The sequence below is a fragment of the Indicator indicator genome, chromosome 17, assembly GCF_027791375.1.
Source record: "Indicator indicator isolate 239-I01 chromosome 17, UM_Iind_1.1, whole genome shotgun sequence".
NCBI lineage: Eukaryota > Metazoa > Chordata > Aves > Piciformes > Indicatoridae > Indicator > Indicator indicator.
In genome coordinates this window covers 12,859,922-12,887,323 of record NC_072026.1, presented here as the reverse complement: position 1 = coordinate 12,887,323, position 27,402 = coordinate 12,859,922, and the positions used below count along the sequence as shown (strand labels likewise).

The window sequence follows — 27,402 nt, the reverse complement described above, 5'->3', positions numbered from 1 at the left end:
AGAGGGAGAAGGCAAGACTAACTAGATTAATGCACCATGTAGTGGATTGTTAACATGAAGTGTATGACTCATTGCAGAATCATGCCAGAAAATGGTACCATGTAGCTTACTGGTAAGGGCAGTAAAAAGGGTAATGCATCACGTCATCAGTGAACCACTCACTCATTCAACATACTATTTCCAGCTGAAATCAAAGGTTTCCATTAAAAATGACATTCCTCTATGGCTGTAAGCATCTTACAACTCTCTCTGCCTTTGAACTCTACTGTGATAGCTGCTTCATTTACAGTGTGGTTCCAGTGCAAAACACAATCCTCCAGATTCCAAATCTTTCTTTAAACTTTTGATTGCCTCTCATCTGTCCATTCCTGCTTAGTGTTCTGTAAAGCTTGAGTCTTCTGTTCATCTACCTGGACATAGTCCACTCTCTGTTCTTCAGAGAGAAAAGGTTTCTGTGGGAGAGAGAGGAAAAAACTGCCATATTAATTCAAGGGTTGAAAATAGATGCTAGTGAAACTTGGCTTGATTTTCTTTTTTCCCTTTCCCTTGTTCCTTGATTGCTTCACTTCACCTTGAAGCTCACAGTGACACCAGCTGACAAAAGCATTGCTTTACAGCCTGCTTTAACTATAATTATCCATCTGTCACCCTGTCACTCAGCCCAGCAGAGTGAGTGAGATAAACGTAGTGTTCTGGCCACTTCCATGCAGATATAATCATTCTCTTCTCCTTCCAGTGATCCTGTTGTGGGCAGAACCTCACTGGATTCTAACTACAGGGAGGGTTTCAATGAGAAAGCTTAGGAGTCTTGAGCTTTTTGCATCCAGGAGTATTAGATGATGGGGGAAATGATACACAGGGCATAAAATGGCCCAAACCGACATTTCATTACTTTGTAGTGGTGCCTACACATCTGGGCAGGTTATAAGCTCTTTGGAACAAGGAATTTATTTTCTCAGCACTGCTAAGGAAATTGAAGTGCTTTTTTGGTGATGCAAGAATAAAGCCGCACGTTTTGCCATGCTATAAGAGATGATATAGTTTTACCCAGTGCGTTTATCATGGGCTGTAAACTTGTTACTGTAAAGAGATCTGGGGGGGAAACTAGCAGGAATGGGTTTGTGGAAACTTGATGAAAATGAAAGAGCATGCAGAGATCCTGCAAGCACCAACAAACCTGCCCACAAGCCCTCATGGCTGAACTTCCCAGCGCAGTCTCGTGCCCTCTGCAGAGCTTGTGTTAATGGCACCCATGAGTCATGCTAAGGGCACCCTGTAGACACCCTAAGAGCTATTTTATTGTATTCCTCTTGAGCCTGCCACCAGTGCAGTCAGTTGGAAACATGAATGGCTCCATTGTGATACTTAGGGCACCTGGCAGAGCGTAACTCTTAATCTTGTTTTCCTCCCGGCAGACATAAAGATAGGAGGCTGTGGGGTTTTTGAGATGACTCATACCTTCTGTACAGGTGATGGGGAAGCAGAATTAAAATCCAATGCTAAGTAATCAAGGTTAGATTTCCTTGTCCATGGAAAAGCACCACTGTATGGAGATGTTGCCTGTCTGTGTTCCTGTTGGGAAAGAAGAGAGACTTTTAATGCTCTTAAAACAGGATTCTGAAAGGAAGCAGGACTCCAACTGTGAGATGGGAAACTCATGTGGCAGGACAGGAGGGAGGAGGAGGGTCAGCACCCATCTAATTTTCTGGGCCAAGGGTGCATTTGGTGACTAATCACAGGGTGATGCCAATTAATTGTGGGATGGCATAAAGAGATCGGGAAGTTTTTTTTTCTCCTGGTAATTATGGCAAAACAAGCAAACCAGGCTGACTTTCATCCAATGTTATCAGGAAGGACTTGTGTCCAGCTTCTCAACCCAAACCCTTGGAAAGTTCAGATTTGCAGGGGTGCCCTCTTAACCACCATCTTTCTCTGAATTTGGAGAAATGGTGATAATTCTGTTCAAATCTAGCAACTGAAAATTAATCTCAGGAAAATCACAGATGACCACGACTGTATGTAGGGTTTTATCTGACTAGGAAAATCAAATTGGAAGTAGTTAGGACTGGAACAGCCCTTCTGAGCAGATTTTGACCTAATAGCAGTGTGGGTTAAAATTGGGAGACTATGATTCATGGAGATTGTGCTCAGTTTTGCAAATTATTTCTACAGACATTGCCACTGGGCTTTGTCTTTGTGCCCAACCCGTAGACATGGGCTCAGATTAAGGGATTTGAGATCCATTGCACCTAAAATTCAAAAGAAACTCAGATTCTGGTCTTTTGCAAGACATGGCTAAAAAGTGAATGAAGAAAAGGAAGCCACCAAGCCAGATGTTCTTCTTTCATGGGATGGGAAGTGGGGTTAGTGCCACCAGCCAAAGCAGAAGCAATAAGAGACTTTAATGGGAGTTCTGTTTCTGCACAATATTTGGTGTGTTCTTTAGGAAGTGCACTAACGGCTTTCTGTCATTTCCTAGGAGATTTTGCAGGACACTTTTAAAAGGTGAAAAGATTTAATTTTCCTTTGCCTTAACAAGTTCTCATGTAAATATGGCTGATCCCTGTGATCCCTTGGAACTGCTCAGCAACATTCGTGGGCAAACAGCTGAGTTGTGCAGAGCAGAAGAAGGGCTTCCCTTATCTCTCTGTAAATTGGTCTCACTGTCTTTGCTTTAAAAACATTTCATCGTTTTTTTTAAAAACAGAAGGCAAAGGATGAACCTCTTCAACATTTTTTCTTAGAAAATAAACTTCTGCATTCTCCATCAATGTGACAGAGCAGAATAAAGCAAAGGATGGCTGTGTGAAAATGAAGATTACCATATGAATGTAACTTTCTTCCTCTTCTCCGGAAACTGAATTGGCAAATATTCTTGCTGAATTAATACCGTCTCTTTCTGGTGAGATAAAGCTCATTCGATTGCTATGAAGAAAAACACAGGAGAGGTTAAGGAAGCATCTTACAGATGCTCTGAAATGAAGCCAAAGCCTGACACAGTCCATATGGTGAATAAACTCACATTAATGCTGCAGCCTGTATGAAGAGGATGTCCAAAACCACTCCTTAGTTCTAGAAAAAAATGTGCTATATTGCTATGAGCAAGTTGGGGGGGGGGTGTTGTTTGGTTTGTTTTGGTTTAGTTGTGGTTTTGTTTTTTCCTGGGATTTATGAAAATTTGGCATCTCTGGTATGACAGAAAGCATAAAACATTGGAGCCATTCTCCAAGAAGGGGCACAGAGACAGGTGTTGTTCATCTGGGTAATAAGTGCTGTTGGGGCAGTTACTTAGGTTGTGTGGGTATCCATGTTTTGGAGGTTGATGTGAACCAGTTGGCTACTGGAGGTGCACATAGAGGAACTTGTCTGGCTTTGAACACAGTGCAGACACATGCTATCTTTGCTATGGGTATGGCTGTGACTCAGCCTTTGCACAAGGAAATCTTCTCCACTAAGATAACTGTCAGAGGTACATTGTGAGTAAATTATTGCAGGCTAGTACCACAGAGTTAGTAACTAGGAAATGAGATGGCCACATTGTGCAGCATGAACAGTGTCATTCCTTTTGCTTTATTAGTTTTGGGCATACTTGTCTTCTAGTTTTGTTAATCTAAAACATGCAAACTCCCTCTGAGCTCATTGTCCTTCAGGACTCTGCACTGTGTCAGCACTAATTAACCACAGTGCTCTGGCAGGGATGCTCAGGAGCCAGGCTGTTGGGTTTCCCTAACAGGCATCACGTGGCAGGCAGTGCCAAAGGGCTTCATGGGCTTTGACCTGTAGGGCTGAGAGAAGTGTCTGCCCATCACATGTCCCTTTTGCCCTCCAAATGACTACCTGATGTGAGGGAGTGGAAATGCCCTGTTTGGTACTCACGCTAATGAAACCCCACATTTTCTGGAGCTTTGTGGGAATTCCTGGCTTTTGCAGGCACACCTCAGCACAGATGGCTCTCCTGTCAGCCTTCCCCCATAGCACCAAGATCCCTCTAACCAGCAGGCTGCAGTCCTCCCCTGCTCACGAGTTCCCTAAGATCAGTCTTTCATTGCCTTCAGAGCCCAACAGTATCATCTCTTCCTACTACCTGGGCTTTTGGACCAAAAGCATTTGGTTTACCCCATAACTAATTTTTGGTGAAAAAAAGTCACTCCAACTGAATTATTGTGTGGCAGAGCAGAAGTCTACACCCAGGATACAAGTCAGGTAGATGTTTATTTTATCTGTTTTTCACTTGCTGTATGAATTTCCAGGAACAAAAATGCCTGTATCACTTTGAAAAAAATAACAATTAAGACACGCAAAGCTTTTAGCCATTGCAGCAGCCACACCATTGCAAACCAGCTCCAGTCTTTTTAAAAGGGACCTTTGAAACAGACTGAGCATCTCACCATGATGCTGAAGGCACTGGAACTGCTTGTCATGAAAGGAGCCTTGCTTTCTAGAGGCAACAAAAGCTTCAGGGATGCTGAAAGGAACCCTAGGGAATTTGTTTGTGGACTTTGCCAGGAAACTGTTTGTTGTGGGATGTGATAAGTTATTTTTAACTCTATTCCACAATATTAAGGCTTAAAAGATTTCAATGGGAGGTTTCTTGATGACTCACTAAGGCACAGTCCACATCCTGGTCACAGTAGCATGCTCCCGGATTGTGGAGAGGTTCCTCAGATCCAGAGGAGGTGGCCGTGCTGCAAGTGAAAACAAAAGGAAACTAAATTTCCAATAGCAGAGCTAATGAAAAGTACCTCTTGTTTAGAAAAATGGAGTTTTATATTAATATCAAGAAACTAGCAGAGTATTTCACAGAACATAACTTATATAACCAAGATAGAAATCAGTACAAATGACCACTTCAGTTAGGGCTGGAAAGCAAAATCCTTCAGTTATCCTAAAATAACAGAATAAATACAATGAGCATAAAGAGAGCAAATGCCACATAAGATCCATGTGCTTTCCTCATATCTGTGCTGCGTACACTGCCTTCCAGGGGAGAGGCCAGTTCAGCCTACAGGTTAAATCAGATTTGGGGCTCTCTTCTAAACAAAAGTCCTACCCATTGAGATCAAGATCATTCCTCTCACCAGTCCATGTTTCCACTCCGTTCTCAAAACCCTCTAAGAAAGGACCCACTTCACAGTAGCATTTCCTGAACCATTTTCTGAGCAGCCCTGTGATCCTGCAACCCAAAGATCTTTTACATAGGCCAGGCTTAGGCAATTTCTCCACAGAAAAGCTGAACTTTGTCCCCAGTATATATTCGGGAAGTGCAACTAAGGTTTTGGAGATGCCATGAAAAGCAGGAGTGGAAAATTACCATCAGTAAAAGCATCTGCAGGAAATTCCTAATTAAACCAAGACAGCTGCACCTACCCAATAGAGGTTTAACCAACAGCCCACACATAAAGTTTGAGTATTTGAGTGTTTGGATGTCCTGTTCCTGGAAGGTCAGGGAACTGGTGAGGTAGCAGTACAAGTACTTCAGAGCTGCAGGATTTAGTCTGCTCTGTCCAAGGCTGCATCCATTTGGTCATTTACAGTCAGAGTGGATCTGCCTAATGCGGACAAGAGTCCTTTGACTGCAAGAGTCCTCTTTGACTGCAAGAGTAGCTGTGGATGCTCTTCCTCTGCTCACAAACAACCCTTATAGTACTATAAGCCACTTCCACAGCAATTCAATCCCTCTTCTAGAGCACGAAGCACTTTAAAATGTGCCAAGGACACTATCAAAGGAGGTCACCTGTATCCCTATCAGGACCCCCAGCTGGCAATTGCATCTGAGGCTGGGCTTACGTTTCCTACGAGGCTTGAGGTCTCGATTCACTGGAGGGGGCTCCAGGTCTGAGGGCAGGTCAGGTAAGGGACTGGTGAGCTTTTCAGTGCTGCCAACAGAGAATGTAAATGTGGCCGAGCCAGGGCTCATGGGGATGTAGCCATCGGGTGAACAGTCGGAGCCAGGCGCAGAGGGAGAGTTGCTGGGGCGCATGAGCACGTAGCTGTCTTCTGTGCTGTCCGAAGCAGTCGAGTAGAGCGGGGAGAACCGACAGGGCTTCAGAAGCAAAGGAGGGAAAGAAAGAGAAACAGGTCAATAAATGAATAGCTAACTGCTTGCAATCCAGGAGGTGCCTGAGCTGGCAACAGATCTGTGCCAAGCCCCAGGCCCAGGAGAGTCCTGACATGACCTTTCTGAGACGCACAAGCTGGAGAGACATAAGAAAAACGCGTGAGTTCAGATGCACACTCCAGATCTGGAGAAGTACAATTCTGAGCTTTGCAAGTCACTGCCAGAAACTTGGACCAAACTTATTGGTGCCTTAAGTAGGTTAAATCCTCCAAGGCTGCATTTTCCTCTCCCAGCAGCAATTCTGACTTATAAAAGGAAGGAGGCTCCTTCACATACACAAAAAAAAAAATGAAAGGAAAACATCTGATGAATGAGATTTTTGCAAATGTGGAAGCCAAGAGAGCAGACCTACAAGTTGCTTCTGATTACTGCAGATCAACACCAGAAATTAATTTCAATGCAGGTCAGTGTTGGCTGAGTGGTGAGAGGCATTGACTGCAAAACTTGCAAGCTTTCAAAGGGGAGAAAGCACAAGCTGCCAGGCACCAGAGCTTACATACAAGCAGCAATGGCTCTCCCATACAAAAGACAGTATCCAGCACCAGAGAGAAGACTGGTGATGTGTGATGGTACCAACATATAACCTTGCCTGTCAAAGGCTGAGTCAGGAAGCTTTGGATTGACAGAGCCCTGAATCACAGGCACTTTGAGAGCAGAAACTTTTCTATGTTCTAAAAAGGAGATATTCCTCAGAATCATGAAGCAATAGGCTTCTTCAGACCCTTTCTCAAGACATGAGTAGTTTCTCAAGTGCTTTTGGTCAACAGTTTAATTTTCAAGGCTACTGGTATTCTTTTTCACACAACAGACCCTGGTTTAGAGAAAGCTTCGTGTTGTGGTCTCCCCTCCCGCCTATCTCAAAGGCTTCCTGAGGCCATGAAGTTGCCACAGAAGCTGCCCAAAGTCAGGTGCTTCTTCCATTTTTTTCTTCTTCTGATGAACACAGGAGAGGAATGATTGAATATCAGGATGTGCAATGATTCACTGTGTGCTGGCATTTTAAATTTATGCAGGCAGAGTACTTACCAAATTCAAGCTAAGCCTCTTATCTCGACTTCTTAAGGAACTGCCTTCCATGTCTGCTGCAAGAAAAAAAACTGATTAAAAATGTGATAAGGGAGTACAACCAACTCTGGAGGAAAACATATGGTTCTAAAATAATTAAAGACTTATAAAGGTTCCATAATTCCTTGTATTTATCCTAAAGGAGAAAATCGAATGACACTTAAGACCAAAACAACTCAGTAGCATTTCAAGAGCTATTACATCTATTTTAGGTATGATGAAACCAAGGAACATGCTCATGTATAATCCAGCTGTAACATGCTTCCTCTAACACAAGCAGCTGGAAGAAAGCTGGTATGGTGTGGAGTGTGACCAACCAAGTGAAAATACAAACCTGGCTCTTGCTCTAGTCCTCCTCTGTTTTCCCATCTGTGAAATTGGGGAAATTATAGGAAAAGGAACTGTAGGGAATGTTAATTCATTATTATTTGGAGAGTTATTTAGGAGTCCCATGTAAGGTGCAGGGAAGCATGTGTTATGGTACAGAGGGTGCATGAGGGAGCTTAATGGTAGGAGAGAAATTCTCTCTCTCGTCCAAAAATGCTGATATGGAACAAGTGACTCAAGCTCATGGGGAACAAACAGTCAGCATCCTCTTGTGCAGGCTGACCTTTGTCTTAGTGTAGATCAATTTTATTTTTGAAGCAAAAAGCAAGAAAACTGAAACCCAGCATTCAGTGCACAGAAGATCAGCAGTGGGAGATGCTTACAATTACCAACATTTTCTGGAAAATTATTTCCTGGCAAGAAAATGGCTTTTGTATGGGAATGCCTTAAAACTATTCTACCTTGTTAATCCAGTCCCTGCACTTAATGATGGAGATGCCAGTACTGCACTGCAAATGGGAGTCTTCGTGGCAGTATTGGCATAAAAGGTTAAAGTGCTGAACAAGAGCAAAGCAATAATGTTAAGTGTAGATATATGTTCAGATTGATGCAGTCACTGTCCTGGGACATCTACATTTATTTTTTGGCATCAAGACATTCAGGCACAAGCTCTGGCAGATGCCAGGGTACAGGTGCCTTACATGTGTACAGCTTGTTCCCCTTCCTGGCACTGCAGTCAGCATACCCTGCCTTTGCACTGGGTTAATTGCATCTGTTTAGCTTTTACAGGTTGCCAAGGACAAAAAAAAATGAATAACTTGAGTGGGCTCACTCTGTGAGTTGGTGAGGAACAGCTGCTTTCCCCCTTGCTTCTTTTCCTGATATTTTTTTGTTAAACACATTTTAATTCAGAGTTTAACCTTTCAAATAGTTTCAGCTGCACTTAGGGTAAGAAAAAATAGCAGCACTTATTAATTCATTGCTGCCCCCTGTCAGGCAGGGATAACCTTGCAGCACAGCAGCAGAACATGACATTTGGCCACTTAATCCTCTTAGAAAACACTTTGGCATGAATTAGGTTGGAGGAACACTTTTTCAAGCACACTGGTGGTGCTGGAGTGGCACACATACAGAAACAGGAGCTGCACCTGTCAGGGAGCACCCAAATGTACCTGATAATTAAGGAAACCAATTCCACTGATGAGCGTTTCTCTAGAAACCTTCCAAGACTTGTTTGCACACTGATAAACAAGCTGGACAGAGGTCTCCTTGCTTTAGCTTCTGAGCTTTCAGAGCAAGATCTAATGGCCCCAAACACTGGTTGTTCATTCAAACTACAGGGGTCTAAAGGACACTTTTCCTAAACCCCCTACATTTTCTTCTAAACAAAAAATGACACTACTGCAAAATCCTTGATGATTTCCAGCCAGGTATTCCAGCTGCCTCCCTCTGTTCTATGGCTCTGTGAAATTAAACTTTCTTATACTGAATATGCTGGTTTTTGATACCTTGATGTTCTGGGCTTTTGACTGCTATTCCTGTTTGCAAGGATGGTGTTTCAAGAAGTGGAAAAGTCACCTCAGCTTACAGCAGAACTTGCTTTGCAGCAGAACATTTCTCTTCATCAGGTTTTCAGGCTTCCCTGACTGAAGTGTAAAGACAGAGCAGGATTTGCTCAAGGACACAGAGTCTCCAGTTTAACCAGGATTACATCCCATCCCCAGTGTCTCCCTGGCTTCCCATCCATTACCATAAGCTGTGAAGAGACCAGCTGTTGTTAGGAAAAGGACTGGATGTAGCAAAGCAGCTACAGAGGCATTTCCCATGTGCAAGCCCACATTTTGACCTGCATAAATAGAGAGCGTGACACTGCCTGGTTCAGTGGCTGACTCTTCTTTTTTTTTCTACTACTTTTTGCTTTGAGGAGGGAGGAGGCATGTTAAATTATCAAGTCATGAAGCACCCTGAAGGGACACAGCCAAAGAGCTGCCCATGTGTATGCATTGAGGGGCTTTTACAGAGCAGGAGCTGAATGTGAGCAACAGGTCTGAACCCTGCTTGTTAACTAATTTGAAACAAGCATTTCAAGTTGCTCTGAGCAGTGTGTGAGTTTGCAGGGGGTAGGGAAGGGAGGAACAACTGGAGGTGGGCAGCCACTGTGCTCATGGGCAGCCCCCTCCCTCATACCAGTCTTGCTTTGGAAGTGCACTCACCTTTCCAGTTCCTCATGTTGTCTAAGCTGGATAAGGAGATCCTCCTGGGCACCAGAGCAACCTGAGCCCGGCAGATCGTGTGCCCGTTCTGGAAGGTGCCACCACCCACCTCATCACCTCTTCTGTCTGAGAAGTGGGTTGGCTTGGGTGGCCGCGGTGGGGGTGTGTTGGACAGGACATCCAGCTGGGTTACACCATAGGGCAGTGCATTTTGGCTCTTGTCAATCTGTAAGGTTGGTGTCAGTGGTGTCCCCAGCAGTGAAGAAGAGGAGGAAAAGTCACTGGGTGGCCCACTAATATCTACATTCCTGGACACAGTGTTAGGAGTTGCCAACGGGGCCCCATCCTGGTGCACAGTGCTAGTGCTGGATGGCTGTACAAGGTGCAAGGAGGGCTGGGACTGCAAGGAGTCGACAAAAACATCATCTGAAGAGGTTTGCTCCAGAGATCTGTCTGAATTCGACCAGCTGTCACACCTGCATAGAGACAGAGGTCAAGAATTGTGCTTTCCTTTTCTCCTGGTTGCAGTTGAGCAAGTGTACAGCAAAGAAAATAAACAGTTCAGGACAAAATCTGTCCCTTCCCTATTGCTGTGGGAGCTCCCCACTAAGCTGGGCTGTGGGATGGGGCACTTTTTAGACCACCTCGGGCAGCAACAGGCAGAAACAGTGTCTGGAGTGAGACCATATGTGTGGTCCCCACCATGGAAAGGGACAGGACCAACATATGATGATCAACTGCTATCTGTGCTATGAAAAGCCCCCTGTAAATTGGATTAGGCTGACGGTCCCCTGGTCTGCTCAGAATGCTACCCTGAGCAGCAGGGCTCTAGGACCAGTTTGCCCCAGCTTCCCAGGGTACCACTGGGCTGGCAGAGGGTGGTTCCAGGCCAATCCATCTGACAGACCCCAGACGTACCTGTTGTGGCTGAGCTTGCCCGACTCGCAGTTGGAGAGGAAGAGGTAGTCAGGGAGGAAGACTGACTCCGACTCGCTGGGGGTCTCCTCTGCAGCAGAAGCATCAGCAGCAGCGTGGTCTACAGAGAAGGAGGGATCGGCGATGTGCGAGGCGTGGGTGGAGGCGGCTGGTGATGGCTGCGGGGATGAGGTCGTGTGGGACAGGCTCTCCACTGAACCTGCAAAGGGAAAGTATGGCCCTGGCTGAAGGACGGCTTTGATTCACCATAGCTCACTGCCTCTCCTGGCCATCAATATGTTGCTTTTGCACAAGGGATGTTTTAGCCCAGAGCAGCAGTGGGATTTTGGGGAGAGGGGAGCCTGATTTTGGACCTGCTTCCTATCCCAGGCTGGATAAGCCAGCAGCCAAACTGAGGGTGCAGAACTCATTTGCTCTGGGGTCCCCAACTCCTGCAGGGCTGTAGCCTCCCTCCTGCAGGCAGGCAGGAAGACAGCCTCTGCTAAGGAAAGTGCTGAGGCAGAGCTGTCTGTTTTATCACATATTTTTTTAGGACCTGAGGCAAATAATTAATTATTAATCTCCAGCACTTCAAATGAATGGTGACATGCAAAGGGATTGATTTCTTCCCACTTTCTAGATCTCAGTGGATAAAACTGAGCTTTGCTGCTCATGGAGTAGCCAGATTTGTTGCACCTCAGACTTTATCTTCATATTCCTTATGCTGGACTCTGGGATGGACATCAAAGCCACGAGAGTTGTTATTGCCCAGCTAGAAGTATGTTGACTCTACTGAGGAAAGGGATGCTGAAGGCCACAAGGCACAGAGGCTCAGTGACACCTTCCCTGGCCCCTCCTCCCTTAGGCATAACAGTCCAGTCCCTTGTAGCACAGAGAATGGGGAGAGAAGCAGGCTTGGGCTGCAGGCAGCAGGGCTCGCCCATGTTGTGCAGGGCTGGCCACTTGCTCAGGTCCATGTTCACCTTAACCACCAAAGCCACTCTTCATTGTTAGCATATGGCCTAACACTTGTAACTATCTGCCAGACAGCAGGCACAAGGCTGGCTCTGTTGCTCTCCCAGCCTCCATCCCTGCTAGAGACCTGGCAGATGTAGGCAGGAGGGATGAAGGAGTGATGATTGAGCCACACAGGGTTAAGGCTAAGTACAGCCTTTAGCCCTGCTTTTGGGGCATTTCAACTCAAAAATTGACTCCTTAGTGCAAGCTGGACCTTCTGTCCTGGACAGCTGTGGAGTGGGAAGGGTCTGAGCAGTCTTTGCAGAGCAGCTCCCCCAAGGCACCTGCTCCCAGTAGCAAGCTCAGACAGCAGCACCAGGAGCACAAACCCTCAGTTAAAAAATATGATTTTTCTAATGAAGCTTGAAGTTGCTGCATGCAAGTTCTGTCACCAGGGCTGTGTGGGGACCAGGCAGTGGGGTTGCTAGGTGCCCGAGCTGCTCCCAGCACCTGTGGGGCTCAGCAGTGGGTACCCATATCTCTGGCTAAAGCACAGACACCACCTGAGCCAAAACTGCAAAACTATTCTTCAAAATGAAAAACACTGCCGCAAAAACAAACACAAGAAACCAGCTACTGTTGATGAAGCCAAACCAAGCATAGACATGCCTTCAAAGTGTAGCAAGATGACACACTTCTTTAATGATGATATCCAGAATTTGCTTGAAATGCTGGGAACTAGCCCTGACCATCTGCATGTATTCTGCAGGCCAGATCCTGCATTGTGTGTTGAGGTCCTTAGAGTCTACCTAGTCCTCAGCTGCACATAGCAAAAAGCCTTGGCACTTGACTGGATCACTGTAGTAATTTCTCAGCCCTGGATGTGCTAGGTTGATATGCAGCCAGGTCAGGTGGGATGGAGAAGGCTGCCAAACTTGGGTGGTTAGACAGCAACCTCACTGAACACAAACGAAACCCTTTAGTGACCCAGTCTTCCACGCCCCATCATCTTTCTGATCTCAGTCAGAAGCAAACCAGATGATGGTCTCTCCCTGCACTTCCCCGCACCTCATCTCTTTAAACTGGTGAGGCAGCTGCCTCTTTCCCTCCTGTCTACCAATATTGACTCAGGGCTGGTTCCTCCTGTTAGCTCTGCAGGTCTGGGGCAGTGATGGACCCCAGGGCAGCAAAGCACATAAGCACGTGCTTAAATCTGAGCTTAAGCAAAGCATTTGCTTAATGTTGGGCAGGTGCTTATAGCAGTGGGATTTCAGCAGTGAGCATCTGGTAGGAAGGGCTTTTATGGGTTTTCACATTTGCGAAGCAGACCTGAGGGCTGCAGCCTTCCCATCTGAAAAATAACTCTGCTCTTTCTCATTATGCTGGCTCAGACAGTAACTCTGCTTTTGGATCTTGGACTTGGAAAGCTGTCTTGCAAGCTTAAGATGATCAAATATGCTCCGGGCTAACTCCATAGGGATCTCAGAAAAGCCTGTTCACATCACCATCTCACCACATTTTTTAAAAAATAAATCAACTAAAAGCTGCCACAATGCATAAGAGAGAAATTAATGACATTCTGGATTATTAACACAGAGAATGAACAGGCCTGAACTCCATCTGGTACTCACAAGGTTTAGCCATGGATTATCCCATCAGGAAAGGCTGTGAGCTGCAGACCACATGGCAACCATTGTGAGCAGGAGGAGGGAGGGATGAGGCACAGCAGACCTGCCGCCTTCTAATCTTCAGGTGCTCAGGGACCTGTAGCCAGCTTCTAAAAGACTGTCCTGTCCCTGCCAGCTCTGGTGGTAACTGAAATGGTGTGCATTAAAGTTGTACCACAACAGCAGCTGGGTGGAATAAATTATGCATGGCCACTTGCAACAGTGAGAAGGCAGAGAAAAGGTTTGGTGCCTGTCCTCCCCTTTGTCAGAGACAGTGGGAGGCTTTGGCAGCCAAAATAACTGCTCTGAAGGGTACTAACACAAAAGATCTGGGGAAAGTCACATCTGCTGATCTGAGGATGCTTCATGTCTTCTGCAGTGAGTTTCCCCATCTATATAAGGCCACTCCTTGGAGAAACAGCGCTTCTCTCTCCTACTACAGACCCTACCCCACTCCACAGAAATTGTTATGGTGTAGCAGAGGTGCAGAGACATAGTGAAACTGGACACTGGAAGGTCCTGCTCACAGCAATCCACCACCAGGCTGCATGGCCGCACTGAGGAGTTGGAAATGCCACCCGCGGTTCCTGGCCAGGGGCCAGAGGCTGACACTAAGAAGCAGCCTTGAGTCAGTGCAGCAAGAAGGGATTTCCTCCTACTGAGAGCTGAGTGTGGAAGGAGTATCCTGAGTGCCTGTCCTCCAGCATGGGCTGGGAAGAACTGTCACACCTTCCCTGAACCCCTGTGTGTGGGCCAAGTGCTGTTGCGAGCAAGCCTTCTGGGATGCTGCCTGCCCCACTGTGTAAGGGAATAGAGTGGGGAAACAAAGGAAGACACTCAGGAGAAAGCATCTCTGCAAGGAGAGCACAGTCCCTCCAGACAGCCCCTCAATGCAAATGTCCTGGATCCCCTTGCTCCCAACATGCTGCCCTGGCTGGCAGAGCTGCTCCCTATTGTGGCTGCAGGAAAGTCCTGGGGCATCAAATCATCCTCATGCCACAAGAGGCAGGACCTGTGCACATTAGCTAAAGGGAAAGGAAAAAAAAACATAAAGAAAGAGACATTTAAGGAGGCAAAGAAGCCACCAGAGGAGGAGGCAGAAAGGGAGAGGGTCCCAGCAGATGGCAAGGACGGGTGTGCACAACAGAGCAACCAGTGGTGAAGGAGAGGTGGATGAGTAGTAATGATCTAATCCAACTGCCAGCATCCAAGAGAGGCTCAAAGCTAACTTCCCATTTAGGGTGACCCTGCCAACATCCTGGTCCAGAGTGCAGGGAGGGCGTCAGTAAGGGGCTTCCCCAGGGATATTGGGCTCCACTGTGGCCCTGGGTGCTATGAGAGAAAGCAGAGAAATGGGAGTAATGGAGACCAGCACTGACCTTCAGGCATTTACCTGAGCTGTGGAACAATGCTGGCATCCTGTCAAAGCAGTGAAGGGAAAACCCAAGGCTGAGAAGTTGCCTGCCAAGGCACAGCCTGGGGAACATTTGATGCACAGCCACAATCTTTAGAACTAAGGCTTCCTAATGAAAAAGGCTAAACAACCTTCACAGCAGTTTCTCCAATGAGCAGCTGCTATATGACATTGTTTTGGATTGCATGTGGGAGCGAGTGTGCCCACAGTGTCCTGTAGCCACCTCATTCATCCCCTCCCCAGCCACTTGGTCTGAATGTCTTCTCAGACCTCTACATGGCCAAGGGTCCCCGTGGTGTTGGGAAAAACATGGTCTAGTGGGAGCCTTCACCAGAGCTGAAAGTAAGAATTTACATCAAAAGGGTAGGAGAAAAGGGAGGCAGGCTTCTTCCTTTCTGCTCCAGCTGACTCCCCTGAAGGTGCCAGCTCCCCTGCCATTTTCTGCACAGACAGCAACACAGTTTCTTGTGGCAGCCGAGAGCTGCAGCATGATGATTGCTGCTGGCAAGTCCTTTCCCACAGCCACCCTACCAGGTGCTTCCTGACATCTGCCTGCAGCTTGCATTTTGCCTCCATCTCTCAGCCATCCTCTCTCTTGTTGACTCCAAAGCTGTCCTTGAAGGGCCAGCTGCCACTTTGCTAACTTTCGTCTGCATCTGGCTGCTCACATGGGTGACCAGAGGCCTCTGATGACTGGGACCTGGTTGTTTGTCCAGCTTATTTGCTACTGGAAGGGACTAACTGGGAATGATGGGATGGTGTTTACAGCTGAGTCACTGCACAAACCTGTAGCTGACTTTCTGTGTGTTAAGCAGAGAAATCAGCAGATTGGGTTCAGGCCTCAAAATCACAGCAAGGTTTCAGAGATGTGAAGATTAAGAGTGAGTGATTTCTCAACATTCTATCAGCACTGAGATTAATTTTAATACAAAGAACAGCTTACTAAAATCTCCTGCAACTGATGTGTCTTTCTTTTGATGATTCATTTTGGGGACTATTATTTTTTTTCAACATTGTAGCATTCAAGTTAAAAAAGCATATGGCATTTAATAGAGCTTTCCCCTTCTTATGTTAATTTTTAAGGCTAATTTGTTTCAACCTACGGGCGTTTGGGGGATTTAGGTGCTTTCAAGAAGCTGAAGCAATAAGCAGCTTCTTGAAATGTGATGTGCAACCTGTGGAACTGTGGAGATTTACATCAGAGGATTTGAACATGACCTGCAGCCTGTCTGAAACACACTCCAGATCTGACCTCACTGGCATAAGCTGCAGGATAAATAGAAGATCTTAGGAGCTATTTGCCATCACAGATATGGTTAAGTGCACGTCTGGAAGCTTAGCTTACGTGGTCTGTAATGATGACTAAGTTCAGGTGCCAGACTTTATATTGAACCAAGGCAAATGCTCTGCACTGCTGAACCTCTTGGGGGATAATAATCTGCCTTGCATGGAGCGGAAAGCTGGAATGTCAGCTTTGCCAACTGCCACACCAAGAGTAGTCATGTCTCATCCATCAGCCTCTATGCTAGCAGTCTTTGCTGGGAGAGAAATACCACTGTGTAATATTAAGTACTGCCCATGTGTCAGTCTCACAAGCAATGCTGAACAGACATCTCCCAGCATAAATGCATCCATCCCAGGGACAGCTGCTGCCTTAGCTCCTCTGGCACAGATCACACCTCCCTGTGCACATCCTCACAGTGCCAGCAGAAGTCTGCATAAATATTTGAGAGAGAAAAACCATTTTTCTCTTTTCTGCTTTGCATGGAAAAATGTACCTTCATTTCAGAGTTACCAGTAAAACTAAACAAATACTTCACAAGCAGAAGTAATGCAAGACCAACATCTCAGTACCAACAAGGGCAGATCAGTGGTGGTTACTAAATACCCCTAATTACATCCAAATTCCAAAGGGATATTGACTCCAATCCGTCAAACCTACCAGCTCTAGTTTGCAAGTTGCATACATGGGAAACTTGTACTGGCACATTAAAATATGTCAGCGTTTTCCTGGTGATGTCTAAAGTGAATGAGAAGAGAGTAGACGTCTGCTTTATAACAGGACCATTCCAGTGCTCTCTCCATGCCCATTTCCCCTCAGAAAAAAAATACTGAAGAGAAGATTAAAGATTAAAATAAAGCATCTCACCATGGCCTTTTGTTTCCTTTCATTTAGAAGGCAATCGTACATCTATGAGGCTGTTGAAGACACCAGTAGCAGTCTGAGCACAACAGCACATAGACCATCTCAAGATAATCTGCTTAGCCATACCTTGATACCCCCAAACATATTACTGCCCTTGGGATCAAGCCCCTCCATCACCACTCCCATCTGCTCTTGCACTACCTTTTATCAGGGGAAGGATTTTGTTCTGACTCACTTCCTACGAAGCTCTCAAATTGCTGCTGTATCTGCCCCTTGGAAATGTCAAGGGAAAGACAGATTGCTGTTATCTGAGCCCCAGTGTCTCATTTGAAAGGTAAGTTAATGATGATACAGGTCCCAACTTTAATTACTGGCTACATCCATCTTGGAGTGGTTATTTCTTGGAGGATTTCCAAGACATTCACCCTACTGAGTATACAGGTGTAGGTCCTGGCGAAACAGGATGACTTTCTGCTTCACTGGCAGGGCCATCTCTCAAGTCTAGACACACAATTTTAACTCTCCTGTCCTCTGCCTTTTCTTTATTTTTCTTCTCATTAGTAGACTAAGACAGCTCAGTGTTTTTACATTGATTTATGTATGCACACATATAGCCAGGTCTGTGCACATTCCACATCCAGCACAGCCTGAGAAAAATTCAAGTTTTGCAGGCACTTTCCTAGAACAGGTGTCTAAAATAACTAAATAAATATGAAACACGTAATGAAATAAATGGCCCCAGAAGATAACAGTCAGTCAGCTTCCCACATGAACTGTACCTTTCTTACTAAGGACTTGCTGTTTATTCTAGCAGGAGTTACTTCATCAAAGTGAGACCAAGCAGCCAGCTATTACTTCTATCCAACAAAAGTGAGATCACTTTCAAATTGGGATTTGGCAGCATCTCAGTGCTGTGTGGAGCTATAGGAAATAGAGTTCCACAGCACCTGCTCAGCTCAGCCAGCCAGCCAGCAAAGTCCATGAGTCCCCTCATCCCAAGGCTATGGAGAAGCCCATCCTCCCAACCCCCAGGACAAACATGAGAATGATCCTACCTGTACCATCTTCTAGATGTCCAAAATTACAGATCTGGCTGATGTTGTGCACCCAGATCTGCATCTCCTCCTCAGTTTTGGCTACCAGGTAGAAGGTGCGGTAGGTGGTTCTCACAATAAAGACGAAGTTGTTCTGAAACTCCTTCTTGATGAAGTTGGGCCCTGAGTGCTTCAGCACTTCACACTCGTTGAGGTCGATGATCCGAATAGGCTTTTTGGAGTGGTTGTTCCTGTAGTACTCCAGCACATCTGGGTTGCCGCTCATGCGGCCCCTGCGCAGCACGAACCAGCGCTTCCGCCATGCCTGCAAATGGTACAAACAGGACCCTTTTAGTGCCAGCCACAGAATTTATCAATCAGCCCACAAACCCATATTTTCCTTAAGGTTTTATAGGTTTTTTTCATAAGATGGCCAAATTGTGGCTTTGGTTTGAAGTGCTTGCTATCAGCTTGAAGTTTGATAGGAAAAAACGTGAAGGGTTGTCCCTGTGCAGGTCAAGGGGAGCAAGCTTCTCCCCTCCTCTCCCCCTCACCCTGCCAGCATGGTGCAATCAAATTGTTCTGACGCTTCACCAACTCACCTTTAGAAGAGGTTATACTACAGTTTTCCTTGTGAGATGAAAACACCAAAAGCTGCACTCTGTGTTGCAGTACACAAGTTACTGTCAACAAACACCTCTTACCCAGAAAAGACAAGGCCTCCAGATGACCTGTGCAGTCACCCTTCCATGGTTTCCAGTGCTAATAAGAAGCTGTTAATATGCCACCAGTTACTTCTGGAAGACCAGAACACATCTTAAGGGAAGTGCAGTGCTAAGAAATTAAACAGGAAACTTACAAACCTTACAGAAGAATGTCTATTTACACACACACCCTGCTTCCAGTGACTGTCAACCCAAACCAATCTGGTAAACACTGATGTGTTTTAGAACCTATTAACAGAAGGTATGGGTCCCATACTGGCTTAAATCAAGTCCTGGCAGAGCTAAGATACAGCAATACTTTATAAAGGTATAGGCAAGTTTCTAGTAACCAAATAACATATTTTCCCATTTTTCCAGCAGTTGTTTTACTTCATCAACAGTATAAGTGACTGTTGATTACAGCTGTCATCAGCACAATTACTTTGAGAGCCAGAAGAAAGCCATCCTGAGCCCTGTTTCACAGAGAAAAGCTGAAATAGAACATTAGGAGTTTCCCCTTACCAATGTCCACAAAAACTGTGTTGGATAAAATTATGCCTAAACCAGCAAGGCCTGGGTGGCTACCAGGGAGCAAATAAATCTGAGGCTGAAGTTGGGAAAGGTGCCAGGGGTCACACACTGCCCAGGTACCTGCAATAGCTATACAGCCACTGGCTGTTTTAATTACTTTCATTAGAGTTAAAGGTCATTAATGAAACATCTGAACAACAACAAACTCCCTATCCAAATCTTATTTCGTAAAGAATGGATCTGTTTAAAGACAGGCTTAAGGCAAAATAACCAAGCTAAGGATATTTCCACTAAGATCTGAGAGTCCTTACTGACAGAGCTGAGGATCAATACAGGCACTACAGATTTTGCTGACACTGAGTTCCCATAGGCATGGTGACTGTCAAAACAGTCAACAAAAAATTATAGCAATCAGTTATTAAGAAAAAGCTTTTTTTTCTTTTATTTTTTCTTTCTTCTTCTCAAGAGGTTTCCTTTCAGTGAAGCAAGTTTTTCACAGTCTATCAATACTAATCCAAAAATTTATCTAGAAGTAAGTCTGTTCATCCTGGCAGCACCTAAACCTATTAAAAAAAAAAAAAAAAAGATTCTTCAAAAACAACCCATGACAAGGACCAGAGACTGAAATATCATAGAGGGAACTCTTGCAAGGACAAATAAGCACATAACAGCCTCTGTAAAAGAGGGGTTTTCAGGGTGGGGTGTCACATCAAGAACCAGAGGTGAGGTGCAAAGTGCATTGCACAAAGAAAATTAAGTCTTGCCCTCATGATCTCTTGAAGTTTGAAAGTGATTTGGTCTTTGCTGAAAGTAGCTAGAGATAACAGATTACTGACATATCACATACAATTCTGATTTTGTGGGATCCAGGAAAAAAATATATATACCCCTCAAAGTAAATAGGAACAAAGGAAAAATGTTTTAATGAAGAAGACACTTTCCTGGCTAACAAGCCTCAGCATTGGAATACAGCCCAGCCAGTATCTCATATGTATGACTGCAGAAAAAGTCCACATCTCTGCCCCCTGCAATCCCCTGGGACCAGCTTAGGGCTACCTACCAGTGGTCAGTACAACCATGTTAGTCAGAATGGTCCAGTACCTGTCCACATTTCCTTATTGTGTTAATTTACACGAAGCTAAATGGATTTGTAGTTTCAGCACAACCTGGGCCACTTATGAGAAAAAAAAAACGCTGCTGTGCTTTGCAGAGAGGGTGATAATCCCTCCATGGAGAGGTGAAGGCTGGCTTTGGAGTGGTGTGGGGTGGCTGTAGCTCTGCTGGCTTTTGTTTTGTACTGGCCGAGAAGCTGCCTGATAACCTGTTTCCCTGCAGACACACAATGTGATCAGGCTTATCGTCTGGCTGGTGCTGTGTGGCTGAAGATGGAGAGGTGCCTGAGCAGTGCAGTATGTGATGGATGAGAAGAGCAGGGCTAAGGCTGTGTGAGAAAACAGCGGCTGTCAGCCGACTGGCCATGAAAACAGGGCTAAGAGGAAATAATGCCAGCCAGCTGCCCAGATCTGCACTGCTCTTGGAAGGGTGGGCTTCCCTTCTTCACTCCCCTCATGGCTACCCTCGCAGCCTCTGCAGCAGGGCTTGTGCAGCCAGCCAGCACCCATCTGGCCAACAACAGAGAAGCTTTTCCTTGTGGGAGTAACACATGAGCTGTAAGAAACATGCAGGAAGGTGGGGGGTGGAGAGGGACTGAGAAATCACCCTTTGGTGATACCGCAAGCTTGGACAAAACTAACAGCCCTTGACTGCAGCCGTTGATTGCCCCAAAGATTAATGTGCTCTGAAACCCATGGTGGTGTTTCGATGTGAGCTGCAGGGACCAGAGCAAATACCCTGCCCATGCTGCTGACAGGCCACTGGACCTGGACACAAGGGGAGGGAGAGGCACTGAGGGACAGCAGCTTATAAATATGCACAGCCTTAGTCAGCAGCATGAGTGAATCAGCACTCCCAGGCTCAGACCTTCAAAGATGTTTGAGCACTCAACATCCCTTGAAATCAGTGCAAGTGCCACAGCAGCATGGCAGCCATCCAGAGTGGTGGTGCAGCCTGGCAGATGGGCAGCTTGCTGGCACTGTCCAGAGATCTCGCCTGCTGCCCCAAGACAGGGCTGCTCCTTGCCTCCTGCCAAAGGGAGATGTCTCAGGGAGCAACATCAGAGGAAACAGCCTCATCCCACTTTGGGAAATGGGGAGCGCAGCCAGTCCACTGCCCCAGGACCTAGCCTTGCCTGAGCACAGGCCGGCCAGCACCAGAAACAGGGAAAGAGAGTGGGAAGGGACAGGAACAGATCTCTCCTGGGTGTTTGCTCTTAATCTCAGCTTCATTGCACCATCAAACTGCATACACACACACAGAGTGCACTTGCACCTTTCCTCTTTGGGCTCCTTTTAATTCCCTCCACTCTCTAGGAGGAAAGGCACCAGCTATTGAAAAAGCTACCTGTGTAGGTGGGGTTGAAAGACCATTTTTTGCACCTTTTCTCTGGATACCTCTCATATCCAGACTTATCATTGTTCCATCCCAGTGGCTCATTTCCATTCTGAACGGAAACTTTAACAGATGTGTGCCTGTACTTGCAAAACGTTGTACTCCAAAACATTTTTCCTTATCCTACAATGCTGAGTGTACAATGCACCGAGTTTTTGAGACAGTCACAGCTTGCCTGCAACTGGACACGAATTGTCATTGCAAATAGACAGGACTCGCCCTGCTCCACGGCATAGGCAAAGCAGGGGTTTGGCACACCTTTCGGCATGATGTTTTTTTGTCCCCAAGAGTCAAATATCCTCTCTCATTTTCCTGGCATTTGCCTGTAATGAGCTACTTGTCTCCTTTCCTCAGGGGAAGGGGTTGCTGCACCCTGGAGTCACTGGGAGTCCAGCTGTGGCAGACCTTGGCCAGACAAGATGTTGGCAGCAGCTTTTAGCTCACAGAGACCCAGGCAGCTCATGGACTGTGCAGTCTACTTTGCTGGAACAGGAGCTGGTGCTCCTCAGCCCTGGGTCAGAGTGCAGAATCTGTCTGGCACCTCCCAACCCCTGTCTTGCAAGGCAGGCAGTCATGCACCACGGCAACTCCTCTCCAGTCCATCAGCAGAGCATGGTGGGGTTTTACAGTTGTATGCTTACAGTACTTTTTACCATTTACCAGTCCTGAGGCTGCCTCCTCCTTCCCCTGTTACCATCCCTGGTATTCTGTCTTTGCAGCATGACCTTCACCCACAGACCAGGACACAGTGTGTGCCTTCCTCCCTTTCCTCATCACTCACCCAAAGCAGAAGCTGTGCCTGAGCCAGCACCATGAAACAAAGTGCTGATCATGGGGCCAGCAGGGGCTCTCCACAGCTTGCAGAAGCCTTGCTGGGGAAGGATGTGCAGTGCCAAAACCTTGTGATACAGCAAGAAGCCACTCCCTGCTCCCTCCAGTCCCAGACAGCACAGTGTGCACTATCAACCTGCAGGTTTGTGCTGCTTCAATACCTTCCTCCTCGTGGGCTGTAAGCCTCAAGGCTGGTGGGGACATCTGAGGAGCCAGCAGTACTGGAGTGGTGGGGCTGTGGCAAGGAGGGATTTATTGCAGCTGAGTAGAGCCAACAATATCTGACAGGATTTAGTCTGGAGCTGCACATGCTGCCAAGTTTACAAAAGAATCTGGATCAATTTAAGCGTGAAAGATTGTGCTCCCATGGCTGAGATGGAGTAACCTACAGATTTAAATAGGAACTGATTCCTGGGATTCAATATAAACTACTCACTGACACTATGGAAAGAATATGCACTTTTATAGGAAATACTGCATTTACTTAGGGGCCTCTTTAAATTAGTTCCTTCTTGATGAAGAAATGATACAATGATGATACGTTTACACGTCCTGCAAAGCTTTGCTTACATTAGAGAGAAGGCTTTATCAGAAAGATCAGACAAGAGACAACATAAATTCAGAACAATTTTCATCTGTCCTTGGTAAGTAGAATAGTTTGGTGCCAAAAGGAAGAAAGAATTTGCAGCAGCATTGGTCAGATGCCAGCACATTGCTTTGTGCAACACAAGCTATCAGTGTTTTCGTCTTGCTCCTGAATTTTTTACTTCGGGAATCTCAGAGCCACTTCTGAAGGGAAGAGGAATAGCTCTGTTTTCATTTCAGTAGGGTTTCTAAGAAAGCGATCACTACTTCCACAATCTGACATCTCTGCTTCTGCTGAATAAGTGAAGTTTAAAGAGGAATGATACTACATGTGAACATTTACTCCACCCCAGCACGTCCAATAAAACCAGACTGTGCTGGAAAAGAAGCTAGGTGTTATACAAGGCCAGAATGGAGCTGAGTACCTGTGTGGGAAAGATTTAGCTAAGGACCTTCATTGCTTACCTTCTGTCTGAGGACCATGTTTTCATTTCTATGTACAAAATACCCAGTATCTGAGATCTAAATAATTAATTAGAGCACATACAAACCAAGTGAGGTAAATTGGCCTGAATATGTGGGATTTTGATTTTTTTTTTTAATTTCTGGATTTAATAACAAAACACGGAATACCCAACAAATCTGAAATGCTTCACCTGCCAAAGTAATGCTCACAACTCCCGTCTGAGGATAATCTTCAGTTTACAGAATGCAGTAAGGGGGATTGTAGTGGAAAGCAGAAGGAAGTGTGGCTGTGTTGATTCCTTGCCTGCCTGGTGGCCTTGAAGCCATGCTTCTGGGCAGAGGACATATGCTCACCCCCAGGCCTGCCATGGGGAAGTCTAACGCTCACAGAAGAGTTCGAGAACTCAGTGACAGGGGGGACTGTGAAGGTTTGAACATTTGGGATTGCTTTCATCCCTCAAACTCCCTTAGAAAGCGAAAGCAACAAATCTCACCAAAAAACCGTCTGGCCCAGATACCCTCCTGTTGATGGCTGAGGATTGGGAGTACCTGTGTGCACAATGCTTCTCCTGCTTCTTGCTGTGGCTCTGCTGCCTTGAGCCACAAGGTATACTTGAGGCAAGAGAACTAGCAGAGCTGCAGGGTAATAGTCATGCAGGAGTGCCTGCGCTTGAGGCACCAGTGTTCAAAGCCTGTCTTCTTTTCAAGGAATAATTTTTAAACATTAGGTGGAACTTTATAGCATTTCCTGTAAATGACTTAGAAGAGGAAGTTAAAATTCATATGTAGACAGGTTTGTAAGCAGCTGATGTCTAAATCCATTAAGACCATGTAAGTTAAGAAAGTTTTCTCTGTCTGCACAAAGCAGGAGGCGTTGGGACTGCATAATATGGTCCCTGCAAGAGAGACATGTGCATTGGGAAGGAGTAAAGCAGTGCTCCCAACAAGCATCCACATGTTCAAAGAGCTGAGGACATTGTTGGGAGTTCTTTATGTCACTCTTTCAAGAGAAAAGGGCCAGCCCCATTCAGATTGCACTCCTCAGACTGCAAGACCCTTGCTGAAGGGCTCACACCTTCTGCTCAGTAGCCTGCATTGCTCAGTAATAGCACTCAATTAACTCACTTGCAGAAATCTGAGATGAAAAAGACCTCTTAAACCACCCAGCCCGTCCCCCAGCTGGAGTTACGGTTTTGCTATTTCGGTTGTGGCTGTTAGTCTGCAGCTCCTGTCAGCTCTGAGTAATAAATCTGTCCCTAATGAGGCTGCCTGCTTGTCCCTTCCAGTGTGTCCCCGTGCAGCACTCTGGGAGCTGTTGAGCTCATTGCCCATCACCCACTGGTTTAATGCTTCTCTAAGATTTTGTCTCCTTTACTGTTTGGTTTCCTTTATTGTTTACTCAGACAAACTTCTTCAGCAGTGAGAGGCTGAAACTCATGGTTTATGGATGGGAAAGAAAAATCAATAAATATTCGATTTCAGAGAGGAATACTCCTCCCTGAGGGCCTTCCTCTGCCTCCACAGGCATGTAATTCTGTTTAACCAAGAAAATAGAAGGATACATTTTCTGCAGCAGCTTTTCTCCCTTTGCTTGGGTGCCTGGAAGCTGAGCTGAATTCCCATGGGTGTTGGAAAGGCATCAGCTCTCCTTTCTTGTACCTGTTCATGCTCACTACAGCTGTTTTCTGAAGGTTAGGGCTCAGCTATTGTGAGCAAAGTTCTGAGCTAACCAACGTTTCCATATAGAGCAGCTTTCAGTAGAGATTAACACTTATCTAGTCAAAGATATCCCTGCTCACCGCAGTGGGGGTTGAACTAGATGACCTTGGAAGGTCCCTTCCAAGCCAAAACATTCTATGATTCTATGAAATGGTCTGGCTCATCCAATGCAAAGGACCAACACACAATGAGTTCCAGACAGACTACAGTCTAACACTGTATTTCCATCTGATAAGACATGAATACTTTATTGAGTCATTTGTCTTTCTGATTGTGGTAGTTTCAGTATGACTCTAGATGAATCTTGTTTCAAGAAAGTCAGCATGAGTCTTCCTCAAGAGGAGATAAAATGGGTGTGTAGTGGAAGGGGAAACACCTTCTTTTCAAGGTGACACAGACACATTAAATGACTAAAAACACTAACCAAAAAAATTCCTGCCCTGTAAGTGTAATGAAAGCTTTGTCATAAAGCATCTAAGATGACGTCCTGTAGAAGCAGCGAGGTTTCCTTTGTTTCTGTTTCTTACAAAAAGAAACCTGCGGTTTGTGAAGAAAAAATGATGCATACTACAAAATAGGATAAAAAGTCCCAGAGTCATATATTGCCTGCTAATCTCCACACATTCCCATTGCCTGGTCTACATCCTAATCCATAATATTTATGGTGCTTTGCATATACAAACATCTGCAACAGAATGAGTCACTGCTATTTAATAAATATGCAGACTCTTTGTAAAGCTACTGGGTTCATTTGGGCATGAAGGGTCAAAGCCATAGTGACCAAAAACTTGGGAGTTCTACATTCTTAAAAAACTTAAACAAATTCTGAAAGTAAAACTAATAACACCACCACTGCATTTTGGGGAGGGAGGAAGGAGGTAGATACTTGGATGAAGAAATGGCATTTCACTCATGTCCTCTGTCATTTAGTAAGAGCTGTAAAGAAACAAGAACTGTGCTTCTCACAAACATTTTGGTTAGAGGTTTCTTCTGAGGATACTGGCAAGCTGACAGAGCATCCCCTTCCTTCTCATGTGAGTAGAAACTGCTGCACAAGCTGCTGCTGGCTGAAGGGGTGCAGAACTGTGTCCTCTCCTCCTTTCCCCATGGGTCCCAGCAGGTGGGTCTCAAGGGGCTCTTCTACACAAAAGAAATGCTGATGCTGTGGTAATGGGCCCTGGATAGGTCCCTGAGCTTTGCAGGGGAAGATGCTGACAGGGCATCTCATGCCACAAGATCTTGCTGCAGGGAAAAATTCCCTGACTACAACAAAGTCTACCACACCAGGAAAAGACCAAGGCTCCCTGTCACCTCTGAGGATTGCAATGTGTCAAATGGCTTCACAGCACTGCCTACCCCAACGAACATGGTGCAAGCAGGACCTGACTGTCCCCACCAATCTCCACAGAACTCACTGGTTCCTAGTGTCCCATGCCTACCAAAATCCCTCCAGCCAGTAAAGCCTTACCTGTGAAATCCACTGCAACAAAATACCAAAGAAGAGACAGCAGGATGGCAATCCTGTTGCAATGGATTCATTTAACAGTGAACTCTAGGTGTGAAGTTAATAAGCTATGCTTCCCACTGTCAGCCCAGGGCATGACTTCTCTATTATTTCTTCTATTTTGAGAGTGCTGGTGCTGAAAGCTTGGAGCTTTTCTTTCCAATAGCTGCCCTGCAAATATGTGCAGGGCCCTTTGAGCTCCTTTATCGAAAGCATAAGGATCAGTCAACATGAAATTACAGTGAATTTCCACCACAGGGCAGAAACCCAGCTGTGCCCTGGAGGGCTGCACCTCCCAAGGAGAGGCTTGTGGCTGAGTGGGATTTGTCAGGAGCACCAAGTGACCAGCGCTGGCCAGTGAGCTTGACAGCATCTGCATGGTGCCAGTAAAAAGACACAGTTGGTATTAATACATAATGTAACTCCCCAGTGTGCTTGGCTGTGTTTTACTGGGACTAACAGGACAGCAAAGACATTCCCACAGGCTTTCAGGAAGGAGCTGAAATGTTTATGGCTCGGCATCATTATAAAGCAGTGCCCAAAAGGATCTGGAGAAGCAATGGAAAACGAAGCTAAGGCAAAGCAAGCCAGCTGTGGTGTGAGATCCACACAAGTCTGGGAAGCCACAAGACTCTTAGTACAGCCACCCACCACCTGGGCTGCCTGTGCTGTCACTGGGCCACCAGCTCTCATCACAAT

General features: G+C 45.9%; 1 protein-coding gene across 3 annotated transcripts in view; it reads right to left on the bottom strand.

The window, feature by feature from the left end:
• Window positions 1–297: 297 nt before the first annotated feature.
• The window catches only part of GAB3 (GRB2 associated binding protein 3), a 61,737-nt gene continuing 34,632 nt past the window's right edge, over window positions 298–27,402 (bottom strand). Inside the window, exons 2-12 of one of the 3 annotated variants that reach the window (XM_054388607.1) lie at window positions 17,878–18,181; window positions 17,003–17,011; window positions 10,642–10,852; window positions 9,724–10,199; window positions 7,145–7,200; window positions 5,903–6,043; window positions 5,788–5,866; window positions 4,604–4,685; window positions 2,823–2,925; window positions 1,459–1,572; window positions 298–452 (exon numbers count right to left, since the gene is read on the bottom strand). In XM_054388607.1, the coding sequence (XP_054244582.1) occupies window positions 336–452; window positions 1,459–1,572; window positions 2,823–2,925; window positions 4,604–4,685; window positions 5,788–5,866; window positions 5,903–6,043; window positions 7,145–7,200; window positions 9,724–10,199; window positions 10,642–10,852; window positions 17,003–17,011; window positions 17,878–18,181 (1,692 nt within the window). In that variant the 3' untranslated portion in view covers window positions 298–335. Of the gene's footprint in view, window positions 453–1,458; window positions 1,573–2,822; window positions 2,926–4,603; window positions 4,686–5,787; window positions 5,867–5,902; window positions 6,044–7,144; window positions 7,201–9,723; window positions 10,200–10,641; window positions 10,859–17,002; window positions 17,012–17,877; window positions 18,182–27,402 lie in introns of all 3 variants that reach the window. The other 2 variants (XM_054388608.1, XM_054388606.1) reach the window with 2 other exon arrangements.